General features: G+C 47.3%; 1 protein-coding gene across 1 annotated transcript; it reads left to right on the forward strand.

Annotated features, from left to right (window-relative positions):
• Positions 1-11962: 11962 nt before the first annotated feature.
• Positions 11963-18500, forward strand: LOC137306333 (proton-coupled zinc antiporter SLC30A1-like). Its single transcript, XM_067975481.1, has 2 exons — positions 11963-12434; positions 15886-18500. The coding sequence occupies exons 1-2, from the start codon at positions 11963-11965 to the stop codon at positions 16770-16772; spliced, it is 1359 nt and encodes a 452-aa protein (XP_067831582.1). The 3' UTR covers positions 16773-18500.
• The last annotated feature ends 695 nt before the right edge of the window (positions 18501-19195 follow it).

Here is a 19195-nt window from a genome sequence, read left to right on the forward strand (position 1 = left end):
GATCAAGGAGCAGCTGTACAACGCCGTCAACCGGCCGACCTTCAAGGAGATCGTCCACACTGACGGGCGGGTGGAGTTTATCGAGCGCTACAATACATCGAGCAGGAAGAGGGTCCCGCCCCACTTTGAGCTGGACACCACCGGGGAGCCGGACTCCGAAGACAAGGGCTCAGAGTGGACTGAGTTTGTGGCAAAGAACGTTTGAAGCTGAAGTCACTGCCGTTGGGATTCTTCCCTCCTTCGCTCTACCCCTCTCCTCCCTCTTTCCCCCTTCCTCGTCGCCGCCCGCACCCCCCCCCCACTCCAATAAACACCAAATGCAATTATTTTTATTGTATTTGATGGTCGAGTGTTTATTAATTAAATAAAACTGAAATAAAAAAGGTTTTACATTTTTCCTACATGGTATCCTATTTCTGATTCCGTAGGGGAAGTGTTAAGTTCGTGCCTCGCGTTGTAATATAATAAGGCGACGTCACATTCCAGGCATCACAATCCCGGAATCCCTCTCCAGATGTCACATTCCGGCTATCACACTCCAGTTGTTACACTCCATGCGTCACACATCAGTTGTGACATTCCAGATGTCACACTCCAGTTGTCACACTCCAGTTGTCACACATCAGATGTCACACTCCAGTTGTCACACATCAGATGTCACACTCCAGTTGTCACACATCAGATGTCACACTCCAGTTGTCACACATCAGATGTCACACTCCAGTTGTCACACTTCAGTTGTCACACATCAGATGTCACACTTCAGTTGTCACACATCAGATGTCACATTCCAGTTGTCACACTTCAGTTGTCACACATCAGATGTCACACTTCAGTTGTCACACATCAGATGTCACACTCCAGTTGTCACACATCAGATGTCACACTTCAGTTGTCACACATCAGATGTCACACTTCAGTTGTCACACATCAGATGTCACACTCCAGTTGTCACACATCAGATGTCACACTCCAGTTGTCACACATCAGATGTCACACTCCAGTTGTCACACATCAAATGTCACACTCCAGTTGTCACACTCCAGTTGTCATACATCAGATGTCACATTCCAGTTGTCACACATCAGATGTCACACTCCAGTTGTCACACATCAGATGTCACACTCCAGTTGTCACACATCAAATGTCACACTCCAGTTGTCACACTCCAGTTGTCATACATCAGATGTCACATTCCAGTTGTCACACATCAGATGTCACACATCAGATGTCACATTCCAGTTGTCACACTCTAGTTGTCACACATCAGATGTCACACTCTACTTGTCACACATCAGATGTCACACTCCAGTTGTCACACATCAGATGTCACATTCCAGTTGTCACACGTCTGATGTCACACTCCAGTTGTCACACATCAGATGTCACACTTTGTTGCAGTTGCAAATAAAACGTGCAGTGTTCTGCTGAGCTGCAAACTGAAACAGACAAGCACATTCCAGTCTCTGTAGCTTCCCAACCAGACAACAGTTAACACAAGCCACGATGAATTGCTCCCTATCTGGGCTGGTTGTCCAGAGAGTTCTAAACTATTAGGCCTGTTTCTCCACTTCTGACCTTCCTTATGCAGGGCAATTCATTAATTATTAACGATTTTCAATAAATTTTCATCAGCATCAGAACCTCAGCTATGATCCTATGCCCCTCCCCCTCCCACATACAAACCCTGCCTGTCCTCTGTCCTCACTTTGCAAAAGGACCAGGGCCACACACCAGGGCAGTGGGTGTAGAAGGAGCGAACACAGAGGAGGCCAGCTCCAGCCTGTGTTCTGGAACATACCTTTACAACAGCAACAAGGATTCACATCGCAGCCATTGTGAGGCCTGGTATACTAACAGGACACACAATGCTACACTGCAATCACCTGACCCATTCAAACAGGCCTCATAGCTGCTGCTGACTCCACTAATGGCACTCACAGCAGTCTCGTCCTTAACCCTTTAGCACCAGAGGCTACCACCGCATACATGCTGTGTCTTTCTTTTGGTGATTTTTCTTTTGTGCTCATGGAGCTACAGTACGGCAGCTTTTAGCACTCAGTGTCAGGATCCATCTTTCACAGGTCAGGAAGAGCATAGTTAGAGTAGAACTCCCTCCATTCTGCATCTATCCCGTGCTGTACCTGCCCTGGGAGTGTTTCATGGGACAGTGTAGAGGGAGCTTTACTCTGTATCTAACCTGTGCTGTACCTGCCCTGGGAGTGTTTGATGGGACAGTGTACATAAGAACATAAGAACATAAGAAATTGGAGCAGGAGTAGGCCAATCGGCCCCTCGAGCCTGCTCCGCCATTCAATAAGATCATGGCTGATCTGATCCCAACCACAAATCTAAAGAACACAAGAAGTCGGAGCAGGACCCGGCCACATAGCCCCTGGGCCCTCTCCGCCACCCACAGGGCATTGACCGATCCGAACTCAGCTTCATGTCCAATTTCCTGCCCGCTCCCCATAACCCCTAATTCCCTTTACTTCTAGGAAACTGTCTATTTCTGTTTTAAATTTATCTAATGATGTAGCTTCCACAGCTTCCTGGGGCAGCAAATTCCACAGACCTACCACCCTCTGAGTGAAGAAGTTTCTCCTCATCTCAGTTTTGAAAGAGCAGCCCCTTATTCTAAGATTATGCCCCCTAGTTCTAGTTTCACCCATCTTTGGGAACATCCTTACTGCATCCACCCGATCAAGACCCTTCACAATCTTATATGTTTCAATAAGATCGCCTCTCATTCTTCTGAACTCCAATGAGTAGAGTCCCAATCTACTCAACCTCTCCTCATATGTCCGCCCCCTCATCCCCGGGATTAACCGAGTGAACCTTCTTTGTACTGCCTCGAGAGCAAGTATGTCTTTTCTTAAGTATGGAGACCAAAACTGTATGCAGTATTCCAGGTGCGGTCTCACCAATACCTTATATAACTGCAGCAATACCTCCTTGTTTTTATATTCTATCCCCCTAGCAATAAAAGCCAACATTCCGTTGGCTTTCTTGATCACCTGCTGCACCTGCATACCAACTTTTTGATTTTCTTGCACTAGGACCCCCAGATCCCTTTGTACTGCAGTACTTTCCAGTCTCTCGCCATTAAGAAAATAACTTGCTCTCTGATTTTTCCTGCCAAAGTGCATAACCTCACATTTTCCAATATTATATTGCATCTGCCAAATCTCCGCCCACTCACCCAGCCTGTCTATATCCCCTTGCAGGTTTTTTATGTCCTCCTCACTCTCTACTTTCCCTCCCATCTTTGTATCATCTGCAAATTTTGATATGTTGCACTCGGTCCCCTCCTCCAAATCGTTAATATAGATTGTAAAGAGTTGGGGACCCAGCACCGACCCCTGTGGAACACCACTGGTTACTGGTTGCCAGTCCGAAAATGAACCATTTATCCCAACTCTCTGCTTCCTGTTCGATAACCAATCCTCCACCCATGCCAGAATATTACCCCCAATCCCGTGATTTTTTATCTTAAGTAATAATCTTTTATGTGGCACCTTGTCGAATGCCTTCTGGAAGTCTAAATACACTATGTCCACTGGTTCCCCTTTATCCATCCTATACGTTATATCCTCGAAGAACTCAAGCAAATTTGTCAGACATGACTTCCCCTTCATAAAGCCATGCTGACTTTGTCCTATTAAATTATGCTTATCTAAATGTTCCGTTACTGTCTCCTTAATAATAGACTCCAAAATTTTACCCACCACAGATGTTAAGCTAACTGGCCTATAATTTCCAGCCTTCTGCCTACTACCCTTTTTAAATAACGGTGTTACATTAGCAGTTTTCCAATCTGCCGGGACCTCTCCTGAGTCCAGGGAATTTTGGAAAACTATCACCAAAGCATCCACAATCCCTACTGCCACTTCCCTCAAGACCCTAGGATGGAAGCCATCAGGTCCAGGGGATTTATCCGCCTTGAGTCCCATTATTTTACTGAGTACCATCTCCTGAGTGATTTTAATCGTATTTAGCTCCTCCCCCCCGAGAGTCCCCTGTTTGTCCAGTGTTGGGATATTCTTAGTGTCCTCTACTGTAAAGACTGAAACAAAATATTTGTTCAGCATTTTTGCCATCTCCATGTTTCCCACCATTAATTTCCCGGTCTCATCCTCTAAGGGACCTATGTTTGCCTTAGCCACCCTTTTTCTTTTTATATAACTATAGAAACTCTTGCTATCTGTTTTTATATTTTTTGCTAATTTCTTTTCATAATCTAACTTCCCTTTCTTAATCAATCCTTTAGTTACTTTTTGCTGTCTTTTGAAGAATTCCCAATCTTCTATCCTCCCACTAAGTTTGGCTACCTTATATGTCCTTGTTTTTAGTCGGATACTATCCTTGATTTCTTTACTTAGCCACGGATGGCTGTCATTTCTTTTACACCCTTTTTTCCTCAGTGGAATATATTTATTTTGAAAGTTGTAAAATAACTCCCTAAATGAACACCACTGCTCATGTACCGTCTTACCCTTTAATCTATTTTCCCAGTCCACTTTAATCAATTCCGCTCTCATACCATCATAGTCTCCTTTATTCAAGCTCAGTACGCTTGTTTGAGAATCAACCTTCTCACCCTCTAATTGGATATGGAATTCAACCATGTTGTGGTCGCTCGTTCCAAGGGGATCCTTAACTAGGACATTATTAATTAATCCTGACTCATTACACAGGACCAGGTCCAAGGTTGCCTGCCCCCTTGTAGGATCAGTTACATACTGCTCAAGAAATCCATCCCTGATGCACTCAATGAACTCGTCCTCAAGGCTGCTCTGCCCAATTTGATTTGTCCAGTTAATATGATAATTAAAATCCCCCATAATTATGGCTGTTCCCTTATTACATGCCCCGACTATCTCCTGATTAATACTTCTTCCAGCAGAGTTGCAACTATTAGGAGGCCTATATACTACGCCCACTAATGTTTTTTTTCCCTTATTATTCCTTATCTCCACCCAAACTGTTTCATTATCTTGATGCTTTGTCCCAATATCATTTCTCTGTATAACAGTGATTCCTTCCTTTATTAACATAGCCACCCCACCTCCCCTTCCTTCCTGCCTGTCCTTCCTGATTGTTAAATACCCTGGCATATTTAATTCCCAGTCGTTGTCACCCTGCAGCCATGTTTCTGTAATGGCCACAAGATCATATCCATACGTAGTTATTTGTGCCGTTAACTCGTCCATTTTATTACGAATGCTACGTGCATTCAGATAAAGAACTTTCAAATCTGTTTTGTGACGCTTAGTTCCTGCTTTTTCCTTTTTTAACACTTTACCTATTACTCCATACCTTCTGTCCCTTCCTGTTACGCTTTCCTCTCTCTCCCTGCTCAGGTTCCCAACCCCCTGCCACTTTAGTTTAAACCCTCCCCAACAGCACTAGCAAACACTCCTCCTAGGACAGCGGTCCCGGCCCTGCCCAGGTGCAGACCATCCGGTTTGTACTGGTCCCACCTCCCCCAGAACCGTTACCAGTGTCCCAGGAATTTGAATCCCTCCCCCTTGCACCATTCCTCTAGCCACGTATTCATTTGAAATATCCTCCTATTTCTACTCTGACTAGCACGTGGCACTGGCAGCAATCCTGAGATTACTACCTTTGAGGTCCTATTTTTTAATTTACCTCCTAACTCCCTATATTCTGCTTTTAGGACCTCATCCCCTTTTTTACCTATATCGTTGGTGCCTATGTGCACCACGACAGCTGGCTGTTCGCCCTCCCCCTCCAAAATGTTCTGTAGCCGCTCCGAGACATCCTTGATCCTTGCACCAGGGAGGCAACACACCATCCTGGAGTCTCGGTTGCGGCCGCAGAAACGCCTGTCTATTCCCCTTACAATTGAGTCCCCTATCACTATAGCTCTGCCACTCTTTTTCCTCCCAGCCTGTGCAGCAGAGCTACCCGTGGTGCCAGGAAGTTGGCTGCTGCTGCCTTCCCCTGATAAGTCATCCCCCCCAACAGCATCCAAAGTGGCATATCTGTTTGAGAGGGGGATGGCCACAGGGGACCCCTGCACTACCTGCCTGCATCTCTTACTCTTCCTGGTGGTCACCCATTCACTTCCTGCCTGTATACCCTTTACCTGCGGTGTGACCAACTCGCTAAACGTGCTATCCACGAGTTTCTCTGCATCGCGGATGCTCCACAGTGAGTCCACCCGCAGCTCCAGCTCCGAGATACGATCGGTCAGTAGCTGCAGGTGGACACACTTCCCGCACACATGGTCGGCAAGGACACTGGTAGTGTCCATGACTTCCCACATCTTGCAGGAGGAGCATATCACGGGTGCGAGGTCTGCTGCCATGACTTGCCTTAGCTTAGTTACCCCTTTTAAATTACGTTGAAATTAGAAAATGTTAACTATACTAGGGACCTAGGTTCACTAAAAAAAAACACTATCTGCTATAAAACCTGCAGATCTTCCCTTTCTTATTACTTTACTTACAGTAAAATGGTAGAAATACTCACCTGAACCTACTCACCAATCAGCTGCCTCCCCTGTGCCGCGTCACTTTCTGACTGGTGACGTCACCCCGAACTCTGCCGCTGGTCTCAGAGTCTCGCTCTCAGAGTAAGCTCTGGTCTCGCTCTCTCCGCGCTGTTTATATCCCCGCTCTGGTCTCGCTCTCTCCCGCCGCTCACCGACTGGACTCTCGCTCTCTCCGCGCTGTTTATATCTCCGCTCTGGTCTCGCTCTTTACCGCCGCTCACCGACTGGACTCTCGCTCTCTCCGCGCTGTTTTTATCCCCGCTCTGGTCTCGCTCTCTCCCGCCGCTCACCGCTCTCAGGTCCACTACCGCTCTGCAGGAAAAGCAAGGCAAAGCAGCACCTCCTTCCCCCACTTTACCAAACTCCCACACGTACCGAACTCTCAGCACACTATGTTGTCCTCACACTGTCACACCGTTGATGGGACAGTGTAGAGGAAGCTTTACTCTGTATCTAACCCAGTACCTGCCCTGGGTGTGTTTGATGGGGACAGTGTAGAGGGAGCTTTACTCTGTATCTAACCCTGTACCTGCCCTGGGTGTGTTTGATGGGGACAGTGTAGAGGGAGCTTCACTCTGTATCTAACCCGTGCTGTTACTGCTCTGGGAGTGTTTGATGGGACAGTGTAGAGGGAGCTTTACTCTGTATCTAACCCGTGCTGTACCTGCCCTGGGAGTGTTTCATGGGACAGTGTAGAGTGAGCTTTACTCTGTATCTAACCCGTGCTGTACCTGCCCTGGGAGTGTTTGATGGGACAGTGTAGAGGGAGCTTCACTCTGTATCTAACCCGTGCTGCAACTGCCCTGGGAGTGTTTGATGGGACAGTGTAGAGGAAGCTTTACTCTGTATCTAACCCAGTACCTGCCCTGGGTGTGTTTGATGGGACAGTGTAGAGGGAGCTTTACTCTGTATCTAACCCTGTACATGCCCTGGGTGTGTTTGATGGGGACAGTGTAGAGGGAGCTTTACTCTGTATCTAACCTGTGCTGTACCTGCCCTGGGAGTGTTTGATGGGACAGTGTAGAGGGAGCTTTACTCTGTATCTAACCCGTGCTATTACTGCGCTGGGAGTGTTTGATGGGACAGTGTAGAGGGAGCTTTACTCTGTATCTAACCTGTGCTGTACCTGCCCTGGGAGGGTTTGATGGGACAGTGTAGAGGGAGCTTTACTCTGTATCTAACCCGTGCTGTACCTGCCCTGGGAATGTTTGATGGGACAGTGTAGAGGGAGCTTTACTCTGTATCTAACCTGTGCTGTACCTGCCCTGGGAGGGTTTGATGGGACAGTGTAGAGGGAGCTTTACTCTGTATCTAACCCGTGCTGTACCTGCCCTGGGAGTGTTTGATTGGACAGTGTAGAGGGAGCTTTACTCTGTATCTAACCCTGTACCTGCCCTGGGAGTGTTTGATGGGACAGTGTAGAGGGAGCTTTACTCTGTATCTAAGCCCAGCTGCTGTTAATGTCCGTGCCGTACACACTCCTTTCTAGTTATGTAACCTAAATTCTGTCCAACAAAAAAGTAAAAGAGACAAAAATATCAAAGAATTGAGCAGCAAGGTTCACTATCAGGATCCATTTTAAAAATGGAATCTCACCACCAGACAGTTTGGATTAACTTTAACACCCTATTTTTGTTGATCTTTAATAAATGTTATTTAAGCAGTTAATGAGCGTATCAGGGTAACAGACTTGACAGAAATGCCGAGCCCAATAAAAAGAAAGCACTTTCATTTCTACACGGCCTTTCACGACTTCAGGATGTCCCAAAGCGCTTTACAGCCAATGATGTACTTTTTTTTAAAGTTTAGTCACTGTTGTAATGTAGGAAACGCAGCAGCCAATTTGCGCACAGCAAGATCCCGCAAACAGCAATGTGATAAATGACCAGATCATCTGTTTTTCGTTAGTGATGTTGGTAGAGGTGAAAGATCTTATGATGTTATTGGAAGAAGAGCAGGGGGAGTTCTCCCCGTTGTCCTCGGCCAATACTTACCCCTCAACCATCATCACTAAAAACAGAGTATCCGGTCATTATCTCATTGCTGTTTATGGGATCTTGCTGTGCACAAATTGGCTGCCGCGTTTCTCTACATTAGTGACTAGATTTCAAAAATACTTCATCGGCTGTAAAGCACTTTGGGACGTCCTGAGGTGGTGAAAGACCCTGTAGAAATGGGAGCTTCTTTCTTTCTCTCATTCTGGTGAATCTGTACCCCCTCCAAAGCTGATATATCTTTCCTGAGGTGCTGACCAAGGTCTTCGGTGCACAGGGACGGGACATAGGAATATAGGAACATAGGAACAGGAGTAGGCCATTCAGCCCCTCGTGCCTGCTCCACCATTTGATAAGATCATGGCTGATCTGTGATCTAACTCCATGTACCTGCCTTTGGCCCATATCCCTTAATACCTTTGGTTGCCAAAAAGCTATCTATCTCAGATTTAAATTTAGCAATTGAGCTAGTATCAATTGCCGTTTGCGGAAGAGAGTTCCAAACTTCTACCACCCTTTGTGTGTAGAAATGTTTTCTAATCTCACTCCTGAAAGGTCTGGCTCTAATTTTTAGACTGTGCCCCCTACTCCTAGAATCCCCAACCAGTGGAAATAGTTTCTCTCTATCCACCCTATCTGTTCCCCTTAATATCTTATAAACTTCGATCAGATCACCCCTTAACCTTCGAAACTCTAGAGAATACAACCCCAATTTATGTAATCTCTCCTCGTAACTTAACCCTTTGTTGGCCAGGGGCTGTAGTAACCTGAGATTCCCAGCTGCTGACACACGGGCAAGAACAACTTTTGAACTGAAGTAACCTGAGTTCAGTCGCTGGCCTGAGCTGGCTAGAACCGGTTTGAATTAGCTAAGTTTTGTGAAAGACAAAGGAGATGTGATAAGACACAAGTCCTTATTTAGGAAAGGAGTAATAAGGTAATGCTACCTAAGTCCTTGGGACAGAGCCAATGAGGAGAAGACATAGACTAGGCGAGCAAGCCTAAACCAACGGGAGAGAAAGACACACAGCTTGAAGAGATAAGATTCGGAATAAGAATGAAGAATCTGGGGCGTGGAGCCAAAGCGAAGACTCCGGAGACCAACCATCGCGGAAGTGGAAGAACCTACGTCAGGGACGTAGAGACGACGTCGAGAGAGAGAACGGAACGCCTGCCCAGCGTCAACTCTTCTTTTCGGGTATTATCCTTTATATTCTGTGACCACTCAGGCAGTGTCAGAGAAACCTAGTGGGTGTGCGTTTAGATCCTAGTTTGGGTATAAAACTGTATAACCTGGTGCAAACTGCATGTCTATATCTAACCAGACGTATAAGCTATATGTATATGATCTAACGGCGTGAATAAAGCGAATTGAGAGTTAAGAGAGAATTGACTCTTCTCCTCTTTGTACTAAGCCAATAACCGTAACCGGTGACCTCCAGTCAACACCTTGAAGCCCGGGTATCATTCTAGTAAACCTATGCTGCACTCCCTCCAAGGCCAACATGTCCTTCCGAAGGTGCGGTGCCCAGAACTGCTCACAGTACGCCAGGTGCGATCTAACCAGGGTTTTGTATAGCTGCAGCATAACTTCTGCCCCCTTGTACTCCAGTCCGCTAGATATAAAGGCCAGCATTCCATTAGCTTTATTGATTATTTTCTGCACCTGGTCATGACATTTCAATGATCTATGTACCTGAACCCCTATGTCCCTTTGGACATCCACTGTTTTTAACTTTTTACCATTTAGAAAGTACCCTGTTCTATCCTTTTTTGATCCAAAGTGGACGACCTCACAATTGTCTACATTGAATTCCATTTGCCACAGTTTTGCCCATTCACCTAATCTATCAATATCGCTTTGTAATTTTATGTTTTCATCTACACTGCTTACAATGCCACCAATCTTTGTGTCATCGGCAAACTTAGATATGAGACTTTCTATGCCTTCATCTAAGTCATTAATAAATATTGTGAATAATTGAGGCCCCAAGACAGATCCCTGCGGGTCTCCACTAGTCACATCCTGCCAATGTGAGTATCTATGCATTATCCCTACTCTCTGTCGCCTTTCGCTCAGCCAACTTCCTAACCAAGTCCGTACTTTTCCCTCGATTCCATGGGCTTCTATCTTAGCTAACAGTCTCTTATGTGGGACTTTATCAAATGCCTTCTGGAAGTCCATATAAATGACATCCATTGCCATTCCCCTGTCCACTACTTTAGTCATCTCTTCAAAAAATTCAATCAGGTTTGTCAGGCACGACTTACCTTTCACAAATCCATGCTGGCTCTCTCTGATTAACTGAAAATTCTCAAGGTGTTCAGTCACCCGATCCTTAATTATAGATTCCAGCATTTTCCCCACAACAGATGTTAGGCTAACTGGTCTATATTTCCCTGGTTTCCCTCTCTCTCTTTTCTTAAAAAGCAGAGTGACATGTGCAATTTTCCAATCTAGAGGGACAGTTCCTGAATCTAGAGAACTTTGAAAGATTATAGTTAGGGCATCTGCAATGTGCTCACCTACTTCCTTTAAAATCCTGGGATGGAAACCATCTGGTCCTGGGGATTTGTCACTCTTTAGAGCTATTATTTTCTTCATTACTGTTGTTTTACTTATGTTAATTTTATCGAGTCCCTGTCCCCGATTCAATATTAGTTTTCTTGGGATTTCCGGCATGCCATCCTCTTTTTCTCCTGTAAATACCGACGCAAAGTAATTGTTCAACATGTCCACCATTTCCCCATTGTCAATGACAATTTCCCCACTTTCAGTTTTTAAGGGGCTGACACTGCTCCTGACCACCCTCTTTTTCCTAACATAACTATAAAAGTTCTTCGTATTGGCTTTGATATCCCTTGCAAGTTTCTTTTCATACTCTCTTTTTGTAGCTCTTACTATCTGTTTCGTGACCCTTTGTTGATGTTTGTATCTTTCCCATTCGCCAGGATCTGTGCCATTTTTTTGCCTTTTTGTATGCCCTTTTTACTTATGTCTTATACTGTCCCTTACCTCAAAGGGGCGGTACAGGGGGACTAGTATGAGAGAGCTTCGGGGAGAGATGAGGGGAATAGCCCGTCCCATCACTCGGGAGGCAAAACCACAGGCACTTGCCCCTTTAAGAACGAGTGTTGCAAACGCGGGTCCAATATCACTGGGGCGGGGAGGGTGGGGGAAAGGATGAGGATTGTATGAGAGGTGGGTGAAAAATGAATGGCAAGATTTGGGATGTCGTGCAGCAAGCGTCTGAGTGGGGAACTCCCGAGGGTCTGCAAGTTTCGGCCGGTTTTGTTTGTCTGTGATCTTGGCGATGTCCAGGGATCCGTGTGAAGAGCCTCTTGGGACTCGTGTGCATCGAACACCGAGTGCAGAAGTTTCAAGAGGACACAACAACTTGAGAACGCTTAAAAAAATATATATATATAAATTGCAGTTCGCTGTGCAATGGGCAGGCGGAGGAGGCTGCGTCTGCAGCTGATGCTTGTCCTGACTCTGGTTGTCTTCCTGCTGGAGTTGGTCGCTGGTAAGATGACCAGCTCCTTGACCGTGCTGTCCCACTCCTTCCACACACTGTCCGGAGCGCTGGCTCTCGGCACAGACCTGGTCTCCCTCCGGCTCGCCTCCGGCAGCCGACCTCCACCCGCCAGAAACACCTTCGGCTGGCTGAGAGTTGAGCTGTTGGGGGCACTGGTCGATGGCATCTTCCTCGCCGGCCTCTGCTTCACCGTCCTGGTCAAAGGGCTGGAGAGGCTACTGCAGCCTCGCCCCGTCCGGCAGCCCGGGGTCCTGGTCGGGGTCGGAGTGGCCGGGCTGCTCCTCAACCTGACGGGCCTCTACCTGTTCAAGGGGCAAGGTGGGCACAGCAGCACCGAAGGGGGGTGCCCGAGCCAGGTAGACCGCAAGCAAGAAAACCAAGGTAAGACTCTGCAATCGCCTTGAATTTATGTTAGTTATTTACAAGTTGGGAGCCTATGGCTTGGTAATAGCATTGCCATCACTGAGTCAGAAGAAAAGAACTTGCATTTATATAGCATCATTCACCACCTCAGGACGTCTCAAAGCACTCTACAGCCAATGAAGTACTTTTGAGGTGTAGTCACTGTTGTAATGTAGGAAACGCGGCAGCCAATTTGCACACAGCAACGTGTTACTGGCCAGATAATCTTTTATTAGTGATCTTGGTTGAGGGGTAAATATTGGCTCTTCTTCAAAATAGTACCTCGGGATCTTTTACGTCCATCCGAGAGGGCAGTCAGGGCCTGGGTTTAACACCTCATCCGAGAGACGGCACCTGCCAACAGTACAGCACTCCCTCAGTGCCGCACTGGGAGCATCAGCCTAGATTTTGTACTGCAAGTCCCTGGAGTGAGATTTGAACCCACAACCTTCTGAGTTGGAGTCAAGAGTGGCGACACACTGAGCCACAGCAGATGCAGGGTTCGAGTTCCACTCCAGACAGCCCCGGTGAGTGGAGACTGGACTATGGTCTCTATACTGGGTTGACAGCCAGCGAAGTACTCACATCTGGATACAGCAACCACTGGCTCAGGGGGTAATATTCCCGCTTCTGAATCAGACGGGTTGGGTTCGAGCCCCACTCCTGACAGTCCCAGTGAGCGGAGATTGGAGTGCTAGCTCTGATTGACATCCAGGGAGGGGGTACTTGTGCCCGATGCGATTGGGTGGTCTCTCCCTTCCCCCCCCCCCATTGTAAAGGGCAGGTGGGGCCCTTTACACTTGATTCCACCCCACCTTAGAAGATACTCTGAAGATGAACACCATGAGGAAGGCAAAGGGAAACAACCTTTGCTACTTTTCCCTAGTAAGTATCTCAAGTGTGAGACTTGAGTTTGTAACTTTCAAAAGGAAATTGGATAAATACTTGAATAAGGAGAAATTTGCAGGGCTATGGGGAAAGAGCAGGGGAGAGTGGGACTAATTGGATAGCTCTTTCAAAGAGCCGGCACAGGCCTTTTCAAGTATTTATCCAATTCCCTTTTGAAAGTTACTGCCTCCACCGCCCTTTCAGGCAGCACATTCCTGATCATAACTCGCTGTGTAAAGAAATGTCTCCTCGTCTCCCCTCTGGTTCTTTTGCCTGAATTGGGGGTTAAGCTCCTTGAATAACAACAGTACTTCACTGGCTGTAAAGCACTTTGGGACGACCTGAGGTTGTGAAAGGCATGATATAAGTGTAAGCTCTTTCTTTAACTACAATGGCTGTTGTTAAGTAGACAGATGAAGCTAATCTTAGTAGCCCCACAGCAGACCCAGTTGAGATGATGTAACCCGGCACAGACCAGGGAATTGTAACAGGGAATCTTCCTGCTCTCAGTGGCTTGGTTACCCACTGACCCGGTCGGGGAGCTGGCGAGTCCCATTTACAGGAAACATGAATATTAGGCTTTGTTACCAAGATGGCAACTACCTACATTTATGTAGTCCCTTTAACGTAGTTAAAGGTCCCAAGGTGCTTCACAGGAGCGTAAACAGACAGAATTTGACACCGAGCCACATAAGGAGATATTAGGACCGATGACCAAAAGCTTGGTCAAAGAGGTAGGTTTTAAGCGACTTAAGGGAGGAAAGAGAGGTGGAGAGGTTTAGGGAGGGAATTTCAGAGCTTAGGGCCCAGGCGGCTGAAGGCACGGCTGCCAATGGTGGAGTGATAAAAATCAGAGTTGCGCAAGAGGCCAGAACTGGAGGAGTGCAGAGATCTTGGAGGGTTGTAGGGCTGGAGGTTACAGAGCTAGGGAGGGGGCGAGGCCATGGAGGGATTTGAAAACAAGGATCAGAATTTTAATTTTAATTAATAATAAGAGGTTTAGTGGGGGAATTCCAGAGCCTAGGCAGCTGAAGGCACGACTGCCAATGGTGGGGTGAAGGAAACTGCAAGAGGCAAGAGTTGGAGGAGATTAAATGACGAAGGATGTGGACACTGGGATCCTATTAAAATTGATGAGACTGAGCACATGGTTACGGGTGAGGGGAGATCCAAACCGCACCAGCATCAGAACAATTGCCAACTCTGACGTTGGTCACTTGGCAGAAAATGACCAGAAGGCAACAACAGTTGGATTAACTACCTCACTAAGCCATTGTGCTGAATGAAAAGCCCTTTCATGTTCCTGGCAAATGATTGCCAGACCGCCTGAATGGAATGAGGGACTCTGGAATGTCCGGAGGGGGGCAGGGGAGGGGGGGGGGGGTTTCAAATTAAAATCTGACGTGCAGCAAATTGAGTTCAGTTAGATCAAATGTACAATGCCAGAGTGTACAGGAGCTGACGCTGATACACACATGGGTCACACAGTACTAGATGCGCAGGACACAGTGTCAGTTCATGTACATGTACAGTACACAACAGATAAAAGGGAACAATTCACTCACATCTGTTTCTGTACAGTCTGTGTGTGTCTCAGTGTCAGCTCATGTACATGTACAGCACACAGCGGGTAAAAGGGAACGATTCACTCCTGTCTGATTCTGTACCGCCCGTGTCTGTCTCAGTGTCAGCTCCTGTACATGTACAGTACACAGCGGGTAAAAGGGAACGATTCACTCCCATCTGGTTCTGTACGCCCTGTGTGTATCTCAGTGTCAGCTCCTGTATATGTACAGTACACAGCTGGTTAAAGGGAACGATTCATTCCCTTCTGGTTCTGTATGCTCTGTATGTGTCTCAGTGTCAGCTCCTGTACATGTACAATACACAGTGAGTAAAAGGGAACGATTCACTCCCATCTGGTTCTGTACGCCCTGTGTGTATCTCAGTGTCAGCTCCTGTACAGTACACAGCGGGTAAAAGGGAACAATTCACTCTCATCTGGTTCTGTATGCTGAGTGTGTGTCTCAGTGTCAGCTCCTGTACATGTACAGCACACAGCGGGTAAAAGGGAACAATTCAGTCCCGTCTGGTTCTGTATGGTCCGTGTGTGTCTCAGTGTCAGCTCCTGTACATGTACAATACACAGCGAGTAAAAGGGAACGATTCACTCCCATCTGGTTCTGTACGCCCTGTGTGTATCTTAGTGTCAGCTCCTGTATATGTACGGTACACAGCGGGTAAAAGGGAACAATTCAGTCCCGTCTGGTTCTGTATGCTGAGTGTGTGTCTCAGTGTCAGCTCCTGTATATGTGCAGCACACAGCGGGTAAAAGGGAACAATTCAGTCCCGTCTGGTTCTGTACGGCCTGTGTGCAGTAGGTCCTGTACAAGTTACCTGCAGACCTCTTGACCCAGGTATGGTTTGGGATGTGGGAAAACCTGAGAGGATAAGCCTTTCTCCCCCAGATGATGAGGTGTTGACGATACAAGTTCTGTTGCCATGCATGTCACCCTAACGCACTGGTTTTTTTGGAACGCAGAGCTTCTCAGCAAAACGACGACAGACAGCGGCCCGCGAGACAACAAGGGCTCTTTGGATGAAGGCTACGAGGTGCCTGTCGTGGCGTGTGAAGAATCGCACCTCAATATGCAAGGGGTCTGCCTGCAGGCGTTGGGGGTGACTCTCGGCTCGGTCATTGTGCTGGTGAATGGGTTGATGTATTACACCTCCTGGCCACCTTGCCCCAAGGGTCGGCTCTGTTACAGCCCCTGCGTCGAGGAGCAGTGTGAGGACAATCGGATAGACGGGACGAGGACCTCTTCGGATGCCGGCCTGCTGGATCGGGTGGAACTGGACCGCCTCTGTTGGCTGCTCTACCTGGACCCCGCACTCTGTTTCGTCGTGGTCTTTGTCGCCCTGTATGTCGCCTACCCCCCCTCAAAGGAGTCGGCTCTCATCCTACTGCAGGCCGTTCCCCGGGGCCTCGACCCGAGCCGGCTGCGAGCCCGGCTGCTGGGGCTCGAGGGGGTGGCTGCGGTGCACGAGCTCCACGTGTGGCGGCTGGTGGGGAACTGCCTGGTGGCCACGGCCCACGTCAAGTGCCGAGAGGCAGACTGCTCCGCGGGGCTGGTTGGGCGGATAGGGGGCCTCTTCTGCCAGGAGGGCATCCACGCCACTACGGTGCAGCCAGAGTTCTCTGCCGCCTGGTGCGGGTCGCGGGTGTCTCTATGCGAGCTGGCCTGCACGGTGCAGTGCGCCTCGAAGCAGTGCTGCTCTGGGTTCGGGCTGGACAGCACAGCCCAGGACCCCGGCCCCACAAGGGAAGCCTCTCATCGGCGACCTCAGACCATGGTCAACAAGGTGACCGAACGGCCCAATGTCACTCTTTCAGGTTACGTTACCGCGGAGTACGAGACCACTGTCTAATACTACACACACACAGACTGGGCTCTCCACTAGCACCGACTCCTCATTAAACCAATGGAGAACTCAAAGCAGATTGGTCTATGGTGGTCTTGAAATGCTTTGAGTTGTCTTATTGGTTAGGGGAGAAGAGGAACAGTTGCTTTGCTATGACTTAGAATTTACAGCACAGAAACAGGCCATTCGGCCCAACTGGTCTGTTCTGTAAGTTAATGTTCAACGCGAATCTCCTCCCACCCCTCTTCATCTCACCCTATCAGCATATCCTTCTATTCCTTTCTCCCTCATATTTATCTAGCTTCCCCTTAAATATATCTGTGCTATTCACCTCAACCACTCCATGAAAGAACAGAAGAAATAGGAGCAGGATTAGGCCACAGGGCCGCCGCCGCGAGCCTGCTGCGCCATTTAATAAGATCATGGCTGATCTTCGACCTCAACTCCACTTTCCCGCCCGATCCCCATATCCCACGTGGTACCGAGTTCCACATTCTCATCACTCTCTGGGTAAAGAAATTTCTTACTGGATTTATTAGTGATTATCTTATATTTATGGCCTCGAGTTTCGTTCTCCCCACCAAGTGGAAACATCATCTTTACGCCTATCAAAGCCCTTCGGAATTTTACAGACCTTGATTATGTAACCCCTCAGTCTTTTTTCTAAAAGAGCCCCAGCCTGTTTGAGTCTTTCCTGGTAAATTGTAACCTCTCAGTTCTGGTATCATCCTTGTGAATCTTTCTTGCACGGTCTCCAATGCCTCTATATCCTTTTTATAATACGGAGACCAGGACTGTGCACAGTAACTCCAAGTGTGGTCTAACCAAGGTTCAGTATAAGGCTAGTGTAACTGCTCTGCTTTTCAATTCAATTCCTTTATTGGAAGAGCTCAGGAACGTGTTTTTTCACCAGCATGTGGTATAGACAATGTGCCAATAACACACTTCAGTTTCCAACATCACAGCTGTCTCCTTCCAAATTTGGACTTGCTTGCTCCAAATACAAAGAGAACACGAGTTAGATGACACTCCCCTCCCCACCCCACCCCCAGCCCCCTCCACCTAATCCGCATCTCGATCATCCCCACACAGTTACCTCTGGAATCCTCCAAGGATCTATCCTTGGCCCACTCTTATCACTTGTGACCTGGCAACTGCTATGTTTAAGTGAAGATTTATTTTTAAAAAGAAATTATATTTGGAAAAATACTCTATTTGGCCACTTTTGGGTATTAAAACACCTTCTAAGAGAATTCTCGGCCAAAGGGAGCCCATCACATCTGATGTGAAATGGATTCTCAAGGCAGTTTGTTTAAAGTGAGGAGGGCTCACAACTAGAATTCAGGCTTGTAGGCCCAGCCAGGCCAAGGCCCACTGTGTAGGCCACATGTCCATGGTTGCCATGAGCGTCGTCAATCGTACAATCCAGGAAAAGGTGTTTTTAACTCAATTCACTAAACTGCTTTAAATTGGAACTGTCTTATATGATGCTTGATGAGTCACCCAGGTATTCAACTACAGGGGCCATCACAGTCGAACCTGATCCTGCCCTCTCCTGACATCCACATCCAGTTCTAGCAGGGGGTTGAGACCAGGAGCAGAAACTTTGGATGATTTCACCACTTGTAAAAAAAAGTTTCCCTTTAAAGTGCAATTTATTTAAAATACATGTAACTTTATTTAATATAGTTTAAACAGAGAAAAAACTCTGCAGGGCTATCATATTAATAAAAAATAATATATAGTGACTGTTTGTGTCTGGTGTGTGCAACAGAAAGACAGAATACAATCCAGGGCAACTGCAGGAACAAGACATCTGGCCCCATTGTCCAGCCATATATTCCAGTCCCGCTCAGCCTCATGTCTCCTGGAGGTCCCGACTCTCACCAAGGTACGAGTCCCACAGGTGCCAGTTGTGGGCAGGGTATAAGAGCTGGAGGGGATGGGAGAGACGCAGCGGGAAAATCACAGCTGACCCCTCCCCCACCCACGCAATTATCACCCAACAAAAAAAGCTGTTGAGGCTGGGGGTCAGCTGGAAACTTCAAGACTGAAGTGGATGGATGGATTTTTGTTGGGTAAGGTTATTAAGGGTTACAAAACCAAGACGGGTAGATGGGAGTTAAGATACAGATCAGCCATGATCTAATTGAATGGTGGAAAAGGCTCGAGGGGCTGAATGGCCTCCTCCTGTTCCTATGTCCCTAGAGCCACGACATAGTGATTTATTTTTTTTTAAACTCACCTTCCACAGTTGGGCAGGGGGCCCTAAGGGAGGGAACGGTACACCAGTGTACCGGGAGAGGATGCAAGATGGCAACTCGGAGAAAGGTGAACAACTTGTGATTTAAAAAAAACACAATCACTTTGTTTCACATTTTTAATAGTAATGTGTACAAGACAGAAAGAGAGAGAGAGAGAGAGAAAAA

This window comes from Heptranchias perlo, chromosome 43 (genome assembly GCF_035084215.1).
Source record: "Heptranchias perlo isolate sHepPer1 chromosome 43, sHepPer1.hap1, whole genome shotgun sequence".
Lineage (NCBI taxonomy): Eukaryota > Metazoa > Chordata > Chondrichthyes > Hexanchiformes > Hexanchidae > Heptranchias > Heptranchias perlo.